General features: G+C 42.0%; 2 protein-coding genes across 2 annotated transcripts in view; both read left to right on the top strand.

Annotated features, from left to right (window-relative positions):
* The first annotated feature begins 361 nt into the window (after positions 1-361).
* Positions 362-1,833, top strand: ptrhd1 (peptidyl-tRNA hydrolase domain containing 1). The gene is made up of 2 exons (XM_056285465.1): positions 362-666; positions 1,429-1,833. The coding sequence occupies exons 1-2, from the start codon at positions 454-456 to the stop codon at positions 1,597-1,599; spliced, it is 384 nt and encodes a 127-aa protein (XP_056141440.1). The 5' UTR covers positions 362-453; the 3' UTR covers positions 1,600-1,833.
* A 3,111-nt stretch (positions 1,834-4,944) lies between these two features.
* hspa4a (heat shock protein 4a) overlaps positions 4,945-14,007 on the top strand; it is a 43,482-nt gene continuing 34,419 nt past the window's right edge. Inside the window, exons 1-2 of the mRNA XM_056284593.1 lie at positions 4,945-5,223; positions 13,643-13,700. Coding sequence (XP_056140568.1) covers positions 5,117-5,223; positions 13,643-13,700 — 165 coding nt within the window. The 5' untranslated portion in view covers positions 4,945-5,116. The remainder of the gene's footprint in view (positions 5,224-13,642; positions 13,701-14,007) is intronic.

Raw genomic sequence — 14,007 nt, 5'->3', positions numbered from 1 at the left:
CATTACGTTTATTTTTTTAAGTAACTTTAAGCTCTTATCCCAGTCAAACTGACATAAACAGTACATGCGGCTAGTTTAAACAGTATGTGAGAACACTGATACTGGGGGGTGATTTAACCCTTTAAATCATATTAATCTTCTTTTTTTAAGTAACTGTAAGCTCTTATCCCAGTCAAACTGACATAAACAGTACATGCGATTAGTTTAAACAGTATGTAGTCATCGGTTTTAATTTCAAGTAGGAGTAATGCTGCTCTGTGGTTGGTTTGGGACCCCTTGGCTTGACATCTAGTGGTGAGTCACTGAGGGATTTAAATAACCCACGCAGGCGCGGTGTGTCGCTTACCCGGAAGTTTAAAGCTGTTATCAACGAGTACCGTCTGAGATGCAGAGCTGTGTGAATTGATTTCGACGCATGGAGAATTGTTAATTCTAGTCGTTTGCCCTCTTAAAATGAACGCACCGGGGGCTACTACACCTACAAAACGACTGGTCCAGTATATTATCGTAAGGTCGGATTTGGTCCAGAAGTTGGAGTGGCCCCTGGGAGCAGTTATAACCCAAGCCTGCCATGCGGCTACTGCTGTTATTCACCTCAACTACAGTGACGCAGACACGCAGGAGTATCTGGCAGAAACAGACAGCATGCACAAAGTAGTTCTTCAGGTAATTGCCCGTTTAAGAGCAATGGATGTGAACCATTACTTTCTCTTTAATGCAGTTCCATCAAACTGTGTGCCATCGAACCTGAAGTATCTTAGTTTACAATATGGCACACTGTCAAGTAGAGTGGAGGGAACTCGGTGAAATTAGCCGGTGGAGTTTTGGTTTGAATGAGAGTTTGCTGCGAGTGTACTCATCGTCTCAGCAGAATGCTTGATGTCTCATGTCTGGTCTGTTAAAGCTGAAATCCGCAGTTTCCTGAGCTGTTCCTCCCTCTTGACAGCAGAACTACAAAGTGTTGCAGCCATTGCGTGACGTAAGCTCGGCAGTAAACGGTTGCTACCGTTGTAAAAACGACATCCTCGGAGCAAAGCTAACATTAACATACGGTAATATTGAATGTAGAGTTTGCAGATGACCTGTTCAACCCAAGACTGGGACGGGATCCTACCCGGTCAAAAATTTCAACAGCAGTGTATTGACAGCGTCTCCAACCATGGGAGAGTATCATTTGGTATTACATAACCTGACTCCATGGATAAAATAACTCTCTCAACGGAGAAAAAGACATGGATTCCAGCTTTAATGAAACTAACACGAACTGGAGGGAAAGTACCTCAGAAACTAAAACTGCCCTGGCATTTTGTAGGTCTAGCGTAGCAATTGCCAGAGGATTTCTCTCATAGATTTTCTAATTGAAATAAAAGGAATGTAAGACCCTGGTCATGTCATTTTGTTTTATTTTCTTGTTTTTTTGCTCCTCAGGCTCCGGACCAGGCTTCTCTCTCCAACTTATCAGAGACGCTAACAGAGAAAGGTGTGGCTCACAAACTGTGGATTGAACAACCAGAGAACATACCTACCTGTCTGGCCCTGAAGCCATATCCCAAAGAAACGGTTCATCCACTGTTACGGAAGTTTAAACTTTTTAAATGACTGTGGCTCAGCCCTGCAAAAAGATGATGATATCCTTCATTTCAAAGCATCAAAGTCAACAAGGCCGCACTTGTTGAGTTTTATTACCTTCTCTTGAAAGCATTTGAACCGTGAAATGGATAACTTGTGTCACATCAAGACACAATAAACTGTAACCTATGCTAAGCATGTATAATAAACTACATGCTAAACACATGACAACATACAATAAACATTTATATATTAAACATTAGACAAACAAAAAAAATGAATGTGTTTGTTTCCTTGAATCTCAATTTGTCATAATAGTTCCTAAAACAAAACTGAAATTGATTTGATTTTTGGTATTTTCTGTTAACTTATTTAAGACATTGCACTGTTTTATGGCTTAAGCGTAACCCAGTCCAGCATCACTAGGTATTTCATACTCCTTTTTATTTTTTCAAAAAGCAAGAAGATAGATGGATTATTGGTAAATGCAAGTGTAAAGATAAAATATGTATTATTCAATTTCCTCTTAAGTCAGATCTCATTTGCGCCAAAGCAACTGTTCAGTGTCAACAAACCTTGTAGAAGTAAATTTAAAATCAGTGTTTTCTGATCACATTATTGGCCCACAAAATGAAAATAAAATCTGCAGTTCCATGTTGCTTGGCCTCAAATGTAGGGTGTGAATATCTGATTTCCAAATTTAAAAGGATCATTTAAAATTGACAATGTACATATTGTGCAAGTTACAGGATTTGAAATTGAGAAGTTGTCACAGCAGAATGGTGGGCACTTTTATCTTTCTAGCAAGGTGAGTAGTTCAATTATCCGTTAAAATCAGAATCAACTTTTGGCCAAGCGTGCTTGCGCTTATGAGGAATTTGACCTCGGTTTACAGCAGCAGTTTACAGAACTTGCATATATCATACACACAAAAAACAAGAAATAAATGGAATGATAAATAGAATACTGGATGGGAGTATTTATGCACAACAGGTATGTCACAACTATACATGGTTTTGTTATGGCTCAATAATATCAAATTATGCTTTTATATTACTTATATGGTAATATAACTAATTTATTATGATTATAAACTATGTATACTAAAATATATACTATATATTTATCTATTATATAATTATATACTATATTATCTACTTATGTTAGAATTATAACAATAATAATTTGTAACCACTATAATAGAGCAGTTGTGTGAGTATTTACAACTGTATATTTGTAGTGCACATCTGTTTAAAAAGGGCGGCACAGTGGCACAGTGGTTAGCGCGGTCGCCTCACAGCAAGAAGTTCCTGGGTTCGAGCCCCGGGGTAGTCCAACCTTGGGGGTCGTCCTCTGTGTGGAGTCTGCATGTTCTCCCCGTGTCCGGGTGGGTGTGCTCCTGTTTCCTGCCACAGTCCAAAGACATGTCAGTCAGGGGAATCGGCCATACTAAACTGACCGTTCGCAAAGTCCCGCCCCCCTTAGTTACTGTTGCTATGCCCATCAAGCCTTTCAGAACCATCCAGGAAGTAGCCGGAAAACCCCAAAACATGAAGGAAGAGATCAGCGCATTCCCAGAGAAAATAAGTGATGCGTTTTGTAGTAATTCATCCTTAATATCATCCCGTGATAGGCAGAGGGGGTTGCAGTATGCAGTGGAGGGATACATTCAGAATATTAAAAGTAAATTTGACTTGCTTGGACTCCGGGCTGCCGGGGGCGACTGAAATTGAGTGTAAAGCTTACTGGTCGCAATCAGAGTGAGAAACCCCATCAACTAATTTTGAAACACAATGTGGACCAAATGTGCTCTTGCACAGTAGGGTAAGTTAAATATTTAAGCTTTTATTGGTATATTTTTAATAATCATTGTCAACATCACCGTATTATAGTGTTGATTTTAGTCAAGCGGCCAGGGACATGCCCTGGGGCAGGGGGAAGCGCCCCATGATTTTTTTTTTACCTTCGGACCAGAACCGATATTTTCAACAAAATAAGGCAAAAGAGATGCCTCCGCGGGTAGGATGACTTTTCCGAACGGCCGGTCCTCACCTGGAGTTCACAGAGGGGGAGAAACGTTTAAAATAGGTCGGATATGGGGAGGTCAGACTGGCTAGAGACCATCCCAGCCGACCCTCCCCGCGGGTCTTTATGCTCTGAAATGAAAGGTGGAACCTGGCTAACCTGTGACTAGCATAACAAAGTTATGTTAGCGGGCTAGCTATCATTAGCTACCATTAAATTATGTGTCTCTGCCCACAGACTAAGCTGATGTAAACTACTAATAAAACACGTTAGTCCCTAACTGACGGGTCTGACACTTGAGCCGAGCGGTTAGTGATGTCGCCTTGTGGTGCAATACAACTCGTGTCGAATCTCGCACCGGGCAAAAAAATTACCGGTTACACTGGTTACGTTCATCAGGTACATTAATAATGTTATTTTGTTAGTCAGTGATACGTTGATAATGGTAATCATCATTGTGTGGGTAAAACTATACGTTAGCTGTATTAGCTATCAATAATAGCTAGTAGCAAGCTTAGCTTGGATCAGACAGGTATTTTTGTTGATTGTGGATGGATTAAGTTGGCCATGGGGTCTGCTATACTGTGAAATCCATTGCCGACATTGCGCTTCTTGCGTTCTGGGTTTCGGGAAGGGAAAGAAAATTAAACCCCCTCCAAACTTTTCAGATATCTAATATCCGATTTGCAGATCCCATAGGCACGCCGTTTCACCATTTTGATGCCTGTTTGACAGCTTGACGGATCGCTCTCACATAGAAACCGTTGCTAAGGTAGGATTGGACAAGCACCGTTCTGGGGCAGTACTTTGCGAACGGTCTACCCCTAAGTGTGTGTGTGTGTGTGTGTGTGTGTGTGTGTGTGTGTGTGTGTGTGTGTGTGTGTGTGTGTGTGTGTGTGTGTGATGGCCTGGCGGCCCGTCCAGGGTGTCTCCCCGCCTGCCGCCCAATGACTGCTGGGATATGCTCCAGCATCCCCGCGACCCTGAGAGCAGGATAAGCGGTTCGGATAATGGATGGATGGGTGTTTATTTAATAAGTGTCCATTATTGCACCATGCTGTTAAGTGTTCATGAGAGAGATGGCCTGTGGGCGGGGGGGGGCTTGGAGTGGAGCAGATGCTCCTACAGTTAAAAGAAAAAGTGATTTAGAGCAGTAGCTTTCTATACTGAGAAGCCTTACGTATACAGGTTTTTTTTCCGACCAAGCTCTACAACGGTTGATGTCCCTGGTATCTTCCACATGGTCGTAGAAAGGTCCAGAGTTCTCTAGAAAGGCGCAGTTCTCGCGAGATTGCTGAAGAGTCAGCGTGAATTCTGTGAACTACCTTGCAGTTGCCGCTCCGCTAGCAACTGGAAGGGAGGGTAGCGGTCAACACCGCCGGCGTTGTGGATTATGAACAGAGGCAAACCGACCTAAACGACTTCTTTTCTTTCACGGATTTACATCGACAACATCCCTTTAAGTTATCTGGGGAGTTATTTAATCAGTTAAAAAAACAGTGCGGTTTTTTCATTAGGAAATATGTCAGTGGTGGGATTTGATTTAGGTTTTCAGAGCTGCTATGTAGCTGTAGCACGAGCCGGAGGGATTGAGACTGTCGCTAACGAATACAGCGACCGATGTACACCGTAAGTAAATTATAATTAATCTGCTTTACATGAATGGTCAGTCAACTAAGTGCTAGCAATCACCGATACCAAACCAACCTAGACATTGGTATCGGCGCGCATATATATACATATATATATATATAGACGTGTGTGTATCAACGGTGGAAGGATAATACAAGTGAATCAAGCTCTGTATCATCGCTTACAACAAAGATGGTGTCGGAGTTTGTTAAGTAATCTGCCTTTCTTTATTGAAATGTCAGAAGTATAACGTTAATATTTTCACATGCTACCTAGGACTTTCTCGAATAATCCATCTTGCCCCCCCCCCCTTCGATAACGACCAAGGCGTGCCAGAAAGATAGCAAGCTAACCTCACCGTTTTTCTTACTGTACAAGCGGTTGGACAACACCAGCACGTTTAGTTACCCGAGTTACACGATCGGGCGGCGCTCCCCACCACGGCTGTGATAAACATATGTTTTCGGGCGAAGGCACCGACCAACCGGCACACTCCGCGTTGCGAAGCGTGCGTCTTGCGTTATTGTACAGCCTGTGACGACACCAGCCAATCACCAGTTGGAATATTCTAGACTGATCCCGGTGTGACAATAATCTAATTTCATATCCCGAGTTAATTTTGTTGTCGACAGTACTGTTACTGGTATGCGCACACCTCTTATCTTTCAAGTGTCCATATATAAAAAGTTCACCTTGGTTTAAATTAATTTATTTTTCTTTTTTAGGCCAGTTATACACCACAACAACAAATTGGCCATAAAGTTATGAAAGTTGTTAAATAATACTAAATCATCATATCAAAAAATAATACAACAAAGAAGTGTAGGCTGAAGCCTAAGCGTATTACTCTATCCAAAATAGTGAAACAGAACAAACAATAAAAGTAAAATATAATAAATAAACACAACAGCATAAGACAGATACGATAAACAAAAACAAAGATCACAAGCGTCAGTCCTTTCTCAGTGTTGGTCACATCTCTTCTGTCTTTCAAGTTTAACTTTATTGTCATATGTATTTAGAATACAACGAAATTCTTGTTCTCTGGCTCTCTCTGCTTTAACAAAACAGACACAAGGACAAAGAACCCAAGGACACGCCATCCCCAAAAAAATAGACTATGCACACAGTGAATTCATACATTATATACACAGTATACATTGTTATTCGTCTGTCGCAGTGACGCGGACTATCTAATCATCCTGTGATGGATGACAGATGACTTGCGCGATGATTAAAGTGAGGAAGAGTTGTGCATCATCAACCCCACACTCTCGTCCAAGATCACCAGTGGCAAGACTAGCAAGACGACTGGCAATGGAGACGGATGCAGATTTTTCCTCAGGGTTTATTCCTGAAGCCTTTCCCGTGTTCGAGTATACCCGCAAGGTAGTGGGGATTTTAAATCAGTTTTCCTTCTCCTAGATGAACTGCCCGACAAGGCTAATGAACTTCATCTACCCGGGTTTGAAATCAGAATTGTCCTTCTCCTAACAATATACATTACACGATAATGCAACAATGTAATGCTTTTCTTAAATTTACGCATATTACTGCATTTTTGTCGTTTCTCTTAATGGATACCTGCTCTCCCTCACTGAAAATAACCCTTGTATACAGTCAGGAAGGGTTCTATCTTTTGCTTTACATTATTTGTGGATTTTTAAAGTGTAATAGGTTCTTAAATTTTAAAGCAGCTGTAGACAACTTTTCAACTTTCCTCCCTAGCATATCCAAGTGTTTTTATTGTTTGTACCACTGTTGAAAAGACAACTGGGCCACTTTCCATTTATTAGCAGCCTGGCTACTGTCCAAAGTAAGAAACAACTGTAAGAATCCCAGTTTGAACTAGAAATCCCCATCTCAGTGCTATGATAAAGGCAGAGGAAAGCATCCGGTAGTAATAATCAAGCAGGTTGTGTTCCTTACTGATCCAGTAGAAAGAATGCCAACTGAATCGTCAGTTTGGAACCCTGTCAAGTCCCAGGTGTTGTATCGAACTCTGTTTCCCTGTCAAAAGCCGTTTCCTCCTAGCCAAAGTTCGACACAACACCGGGACGCTTGATTAACCTTAACTCAATCTAACCCTAACCTTAACCTTACTTCAACCTAACCCTAAGCTTAACCTAACACTTACCTTAACCTAAATGTTACCAATAGCTAACCTGTTTCTATGCGAACACTTTCATCTCGCTATGGGGAAACAGCTGTAGATGGGGAAATTGAATTCAATGCGCCGCCATCAAGTGAATACCCGTCCGAGGTTCACTGCTGTTTTACCTCTGTTTCTATCACTCTCCCTCTTTTCCTTCTTTGCCTCCTCTGTCAATGGGGTTCTTTTTCTCTTGCCCCGGGTAGTTTCTACTGTCACTTGGTTGTTCCACCAGCCATCATTTCCACTACTGGAGATAGTTGTTCTTTTCCTTCTGCTTCTTCTTCTTCTCCTCTTACAAAATGCCTCACAGAAAGAAGGTCCTGGGTTCGAACCCCAGGCCGTTCCAGGTCCTTTCTGTATGGAGTTTGCATGTTCTCCCCGTGTCTGCGTGGGTTTCCTTCGGGTGCTCCGGTTTCCTCCCACCATCAAAAAGACGTGCATGTTAGGGTTAATACTACTGCCTGTGCCCCTGACCAAGGCAATGGAAAGAAGAACTGGAGTTGGTCCGCGGGCGCTGCCCACTGCTCCTGTACAATAGGATGGGTTAAATGCAGAAAACAAATTCGTTGTAAGAATACAATTCATTTTAGCAATACAATAGTTGTTCTTGTTGTTCTTCTTCTGCTTCTTCTTCTGCTCCTCCTTCTCGGTTTTATTGGCAGTTGGCATTCCTGCCACCTACTGAAATGCAAAGTGATCCCATTCACGAAATTGTTCATTCTATAACCCAGACCCAGTCTGAGTTGATGCAAATCCTTCCTGCAGTATAACATCTAGATCTTCTATAGATATGTCAAAAACATTCAAATATATCCTGGCAGCACCCAGCACCATCTTGATTCTTTCTGACTTCCCTTTATTTCAGTAGCACAATTTATAACCATGGCGACGAATGCCAAAAACCCTAATTTGTCCATGTAGATATTCTGGTCAGCCCCACTCCTTTTCTACTCTGGTTATTTTTGCACTTCCACCATCTCGTCATTTCTTTTCATTCTCTTAGCAGCTTCGGCGTACGGTAATCTAATTTTTGCTCTCATCTTATTCACTTTATCCGTAATTCGTTTTGGACACTGTGCCGTTCCCTTATTACTATTTCCCTTGCAGTGTAGACACTTTGCTTGCAGTTTCTCAACTTTACAATCTTCATCATTGCAGTTGTCCTCCCCACATCTCCCACATCTTCTCACTCCATTACATACTGCAACAACATGTCCATATTCTTGACAACAAAAACATCTGAGAAGAGCTTTCTCATATGGCCTCACCCTTTAACTCACATAATCAAGGTACAATCTTTCCAGCAATTCCCCTTCAAAAGTCAAACACACCGAATTACTATCCTCTTTCTCCCCTTCATGGAATCTAGTCATTCATCTTTCCTCAAACACCTGCAAAATTTCCGAAATGACTCAGCCTTTACTTACAGTGGCACGCCACTTATCACTCCCTTCTTTGCTTTTAATCCAAGTGAGAGGCAAGTCACAGAGATATCTTCTAAATACCTTGATCTTAAGAGCCCCATCTCTCTGACGCTTTGAGATACAATCAGTGATAACCATCCCACTTCTAGTTATCCTGATCAATCGTACATCTCCAAGTTTTCCCCTGACAAACTTTACAACCTCATATGGGTCCCTGAAAATCCCGTCTTCTCTTTTCACGGCTATCATCCCAATGAGATGTGTCTCCTCTGTTCCCGATGACTGACTAGAATGGCTTGAGCAATTTTATATATTCTTCCTTTTCTTACTTTAAAACCCTCTCGTGTCCTCATTTTCATTTCGAATTTCACTCTCTGACTTTGGTGCCATTTCTGCCATCATCCACCTCATGTCCCCTGGGGATAGCTACCCAAGGCTACTGGGGAAATCAAGAGCGTTATCTTCTTCCTATTTTGGTTGCACAATGGTTGACTCACTTCCTTTGTGCCGTAAATCGAGCCTTCATTTTTCTGTGAGATTGTACCTGTTGGCAGACAGAATTACATAGTGACGGTGAAGCTTATAGAGAACCAATCTAAACATCTGTGGTGTCATTATTCTGTAGCCATTACACTGCAATCAACATTTCCTTCATAATGATAAGTTAAAGGAAAAAAATGTTCTACTGCCATTTTAAGGCTTATGAATTCATAAAAATGGGTCTGTTTGGTTGTTATAATCAGCCTTATTGACGATTCTTATGGCCTTTTTTTGTAGTATAAAGATGGAATTTGTGCTAGTTTTGTAAGTATTTCCCCATACGCCCACACAGTATATAATGTATGGAACTATGAGTGAGCAGTATAGAATAGATACCTGAAGGAGTTGAATCAAGTGCAACTGGACTTGGTATATATCCGTGAAGACGTTTCGCCTCTCATCCAAGAGGCTTCCTCAGTTCGTGCCTCAGTTCTGACTAGACCAAGCTAGTCTGACTGGCTGGTGATGAGACTCAGAATTTATCCTCTTTGGAGTCGTTGTCAGAGCTATAGATGTCCACGGCTCTTTGTGTTCCGATGTTTACCAACGCCCGTTGCTAACAGAGCCATAGATATGAGTGGCTCTTTTGTGTACCGATGTTTGGCCGCGCCCGTCGTTATCGGAGCTATTGATTTGCATTTGTTTAGCAGCGATGGTCATTGGGGGTGTTAGTTTCGACTTCATTATTCAGTGGTCATGAGAGTCATATGTGGACGACACATGGGTGAAAATCCAAACACAAGAGGTGCAAGCGTTTACCAAACACATCAACTCAGTGGACAAGAACATTAAGTTCAAAAGGGAAGACGTAAAGAACAACAGTTTGCCCTTCTTGGACTGTGACGTCCACATTGGGGAAGACAGGAGCCTCCACATTGAGGTTTACACACAGACCAATATCTACTTTTCGACTCACACCACCCTCTGGAACACAAACTGTGCGTCATCAGAACTCTTCAACACAGAGCTGACAATGTAACCAGCAGCACTCAGGCCCAACGAGAAGAACAAAAACACCTGAGGGGAGCTTTAAAAACCTGCGGCTACCCCAGTTGGACCTTTGTGAAAACTGCAACACGTTCCAAAAAGACCAACCAGGTGAGCGACGAGGAGAAAAGGAACAGAAGGAATAGCACAGTTATCCCGTATGTTTCTGGGGCCTCCGAGAAACTCAGGAGAATTTTCAGCAAACGCCGCATCCCGGTATACTTCAAACCCAGCAACACACTCCAACAAAGACTGGTTCATCCCAAAGACCGCGTACCACACACCCAAAAAAGCAATCTAGTGCATGCTGTACAATGCAATGAGGATTGCACTGACCTATACATGGGGGAAACCAAACAACCACTACACAAACGGATGGCCCAACACAGAATGCCAAACTCCTCAGGACAAGACTCAGCAGTTTATCTACACCTAAAGGAGAAGACACACTCCTTTGAGGACAGCAACGTACACATTTTGGACAGAGAAGATAGATGTTTGAAAGAGGGGTGAAGGAAGCCATCCATGCGAAACTGGAATAACCATCCCTCAACCGAGGAGGAGGTCTGCGACACCACCTATCTCCCATTTACAATGCCGTCCTTTCATCTCTACCCAGGAGACTCAAGAAGCCTAGCCTTCAAGAACAACAGTCAGTCACTAACGGCTCCAACGACTCTCATGACCACTGAATAATCAAGTCGAAACTAACACCCCCAACGACCGTCGCTGCTAAACAAATGCAAATCAATAGCTCCGATGGCGACGGGCGCGGCTGGACATCGGAGCACAGGAGAGCCACGCATATCAATAGTGCTGATAACGACGGGCGCGGCCATAACATCGGTACACAAAAGAGCCACTCATATCTATGGCTCTTGTTAGCGACGGGCGTTGGTAAACATCGGAACACAAAGAGCCATGGACATCTATAGCTCTGACAACGACTCATCACCAGCCAGTCAGACTAGCTTGGTCTAGTCAGAAAGACATGAACTGAGGAAGCCTCTTGGATGAGAGGCGAAACGTCTTCACGGATATATACCAAGTCCAGTTGCACTTGATTCAACTCCTTTGGATAACCATGACCAGTGGCGCCCCCAAGGGGTGGCCACGGCCACCCTGATACTACCCCTGCCCCCACCCCCCCAGCCACGAGTCACATATGCAGAATATGCTTCTGATTATGCATAATATGCTTCTATCTGATATTTTACATTAGGTGCTGTTAATTTAAATCGATAATGTATATTTTTCTTAACTCTCATATTGACAGTTTTCAACTAGCCTATGCAGTATACTACAACAGCATCGTAGAATTCCCGAAATTCAGTCATGGCTCTTGGTTTTGGTGTGCCACCCGGAGATTTTCAGTGGCCCCATTTGGCCACTCCTATGAAACATTTCTGGGGGCGCCACTGACCATGACCTGGATGAATGAGAACATTCACAGACAGTATAGAATAGAGTTTTGATTCAAGGTGTCCTTAGTTTTGTGCTGTATTGCAATGGATTGAGACAGTTTTGATTTGATATGTTTTATGTGAGGTTTCCAACAGAGTGTATGGTCTGTTATCACTCCAACGAATTTGTTTTCACACACATACTCTCTCAGTTTCAACATCATTAATCATTGAAGTTCATCATCACAGTACATCATTAAAGTTCACCTCAGTTTAAAGTCAGTGGCAAACACACATGACATTCCATTCCATTTTTTTCCAGTCCATTATTTTCCCCATCATATATATCCCTATCATTATATCCCCATCATATTTTCGTTTTCTTTAATGAAGTCACTTTAATGGATTAATGAATTGAAAAGTGACATCAGCACATTTTGAATTTGCTAAATTTGTATGCATTAACTGTATGTGATCTACATTACCTCACTTTGTGTAATCTATGATGTTACATTATAGTTTTGTTACTTTTGTGTATTCTGTACATTTGACACCTATTTCATGTCTTTCCATCCATCCTGGAAGAGGGATCCCTCTATTGCTCCTCCTGAGGTTTCTCCCATTTTCTATCTGATAAGGTTTTTCTTGTGGAGTTTTTCCTCATTTGGGTCTAACCTAGACCCAAATGTGGTATACGTATTGTTTTATATTGTAATGATTGTAAAGCCCTTCAGGACTACGTTGTGATTTTGGGCTATATAAATAAACTTGACTTGACCTGACATCATGCTTCATTTCCAAATGGAAAACATCACTTTTTGTGCTGTGGCTTTAACGCGCCGATGAGACATTAACATTGATTGTTGTTATGCTCAGGAATGGACAAATTCCCCTAGATGCGTTTTTGACATGATGTTATGGTCTGGGGTGCCTGAAGTTCTTTTCTCAGCTTCAAATAAAAATAAAGGTGTCCATTACACAAGTTAATTCCTGCTTTCTTCACCTATAGTTCTTTTTCTTTTTTCCTTTTTGGTCACTTGCTTTCATTCTAACATTTTAGATTTTCTTTTTGTGTTATTTACAGTAAAATTGGGCAAAATGCTTTTTATAGCCTAAACGCTGTTACTTTATTCTTGGGCTTATATCTGACCAGTGACTGTTAACTAATGTCCACACATGCACTGAACCCTCTTTGACACCACCACCTGCACACATGTGTTGACAGTGAGCTCTGACACCTGTGTTTGGAAGGGATGATGATGAAAGGCATGCTTAGACCACAGCCCACCGGGATACATGGGGAGTGAGCATACCACTCAAGAATATGTATAAGCCTATACACTACCATACAAACTTGAGAGAGACAACCATAACTTGACTATTACCCCTATCTTGGCAGAGTACTGTGTATAATAAAAAAAAAAAGAAATGATTGAAAATTTCCATGGTGCTATTGAGGAAAAATTGGTACATCATTTCTAGAGTTAGATGATTTTGTTCATAAAAATGCTACTATTTGAAAGCAAAGTTGTTTGTATAAAAGAAAACCAAGTAATATTCTGTGTTGTGCATGCATGCAAACAATATCTTGATTAAATTGGAGGCTCATTAAGCTGATAGATACTGTACTTGGGTTTTGAAAAGAGCCAAACCATGTTGGCATTGTGTTAGCCTCTGGGTTAGGCGATGGCTGTGAAATGGTGGCTTGTGCTGACCAAAGGATATAGCTGAACTGGCATATATAAAACTTATGAACTGGGACATATTCACATCTTGAAGAAGAACCATATAGACTTTTCTTTGATTCCAAACCTTGTGTGAGTGCATCACAAAGTATAACAGATGATTCATCAGCATGTTGACTAATGCTTTTGTTTTTGCTTTTGTTTTTTTTCCGTGTCCTTCAGATCATTTGTGTCATTTGGCCCACGGAATCGAGCCATCGGTGCAGCTGCAAAAAGCCAGGTAAAATCATTCAAGAACCCTTGGGTCCGCGGTGGTGCAGCAGTCTAAGCATTGGCTTTGTGTTGATGCAGTTGCCCACTGGGGACTGGGGTTCGTGCCCCGGTCTCGTCAGATCCTACTATGGCCAGACTCGATGAAGCAGCAATAATTGGCAACACTGTCTTCGGGAGGGGGGTGGAGTCGGCTTGTGTTCGTCACATGAATGCGTCTCTGTGTGTGTCGGAAAAAGCAGTGGTTCGGCCTGGAGTAGCCTTGTCACGAAAGTGGGGAGGCATCTCCTTCGAGACTGCCGACCGGAGAGATGCAG

The sequence above is a fragment of the Lampris incognitus genome, chromosome 8 (assembly GCF_029633865.1).
Source record: "Lampris incognitus isolate fLamInc1 chromosome 8, fLamInc1.hap2, whole genome shotgun sequence".
Classification (NCBI taxonomy): Eukaryota; Metazoa; Chordata; class Actinopteri; order Lampriformes; family Lampridae; genus Lampris; species Lampris incognitus.
Note: the sequence above shows the minus strand (reverse complement) of the source record. Positions and strands in the feature narration are given on the sequence as shown.

Bases quoted from the DNA above. Each gene is read 5' to 3' on its own strand.
- ptrhd1 (XM_056285465.1), top strand. From the start codon at position 454: ATGAACGCACCGGGGGCTACTACACCTACAAAACGACTGGTCCAGTAT. The intron at 667-1,428 runs GTAATTGCCCGT...TTTGCTCCTCAG, and splicing joins TGCACAAAGTAGTTCTTCAG to GCTCCGGACCAGGCTTCTCT.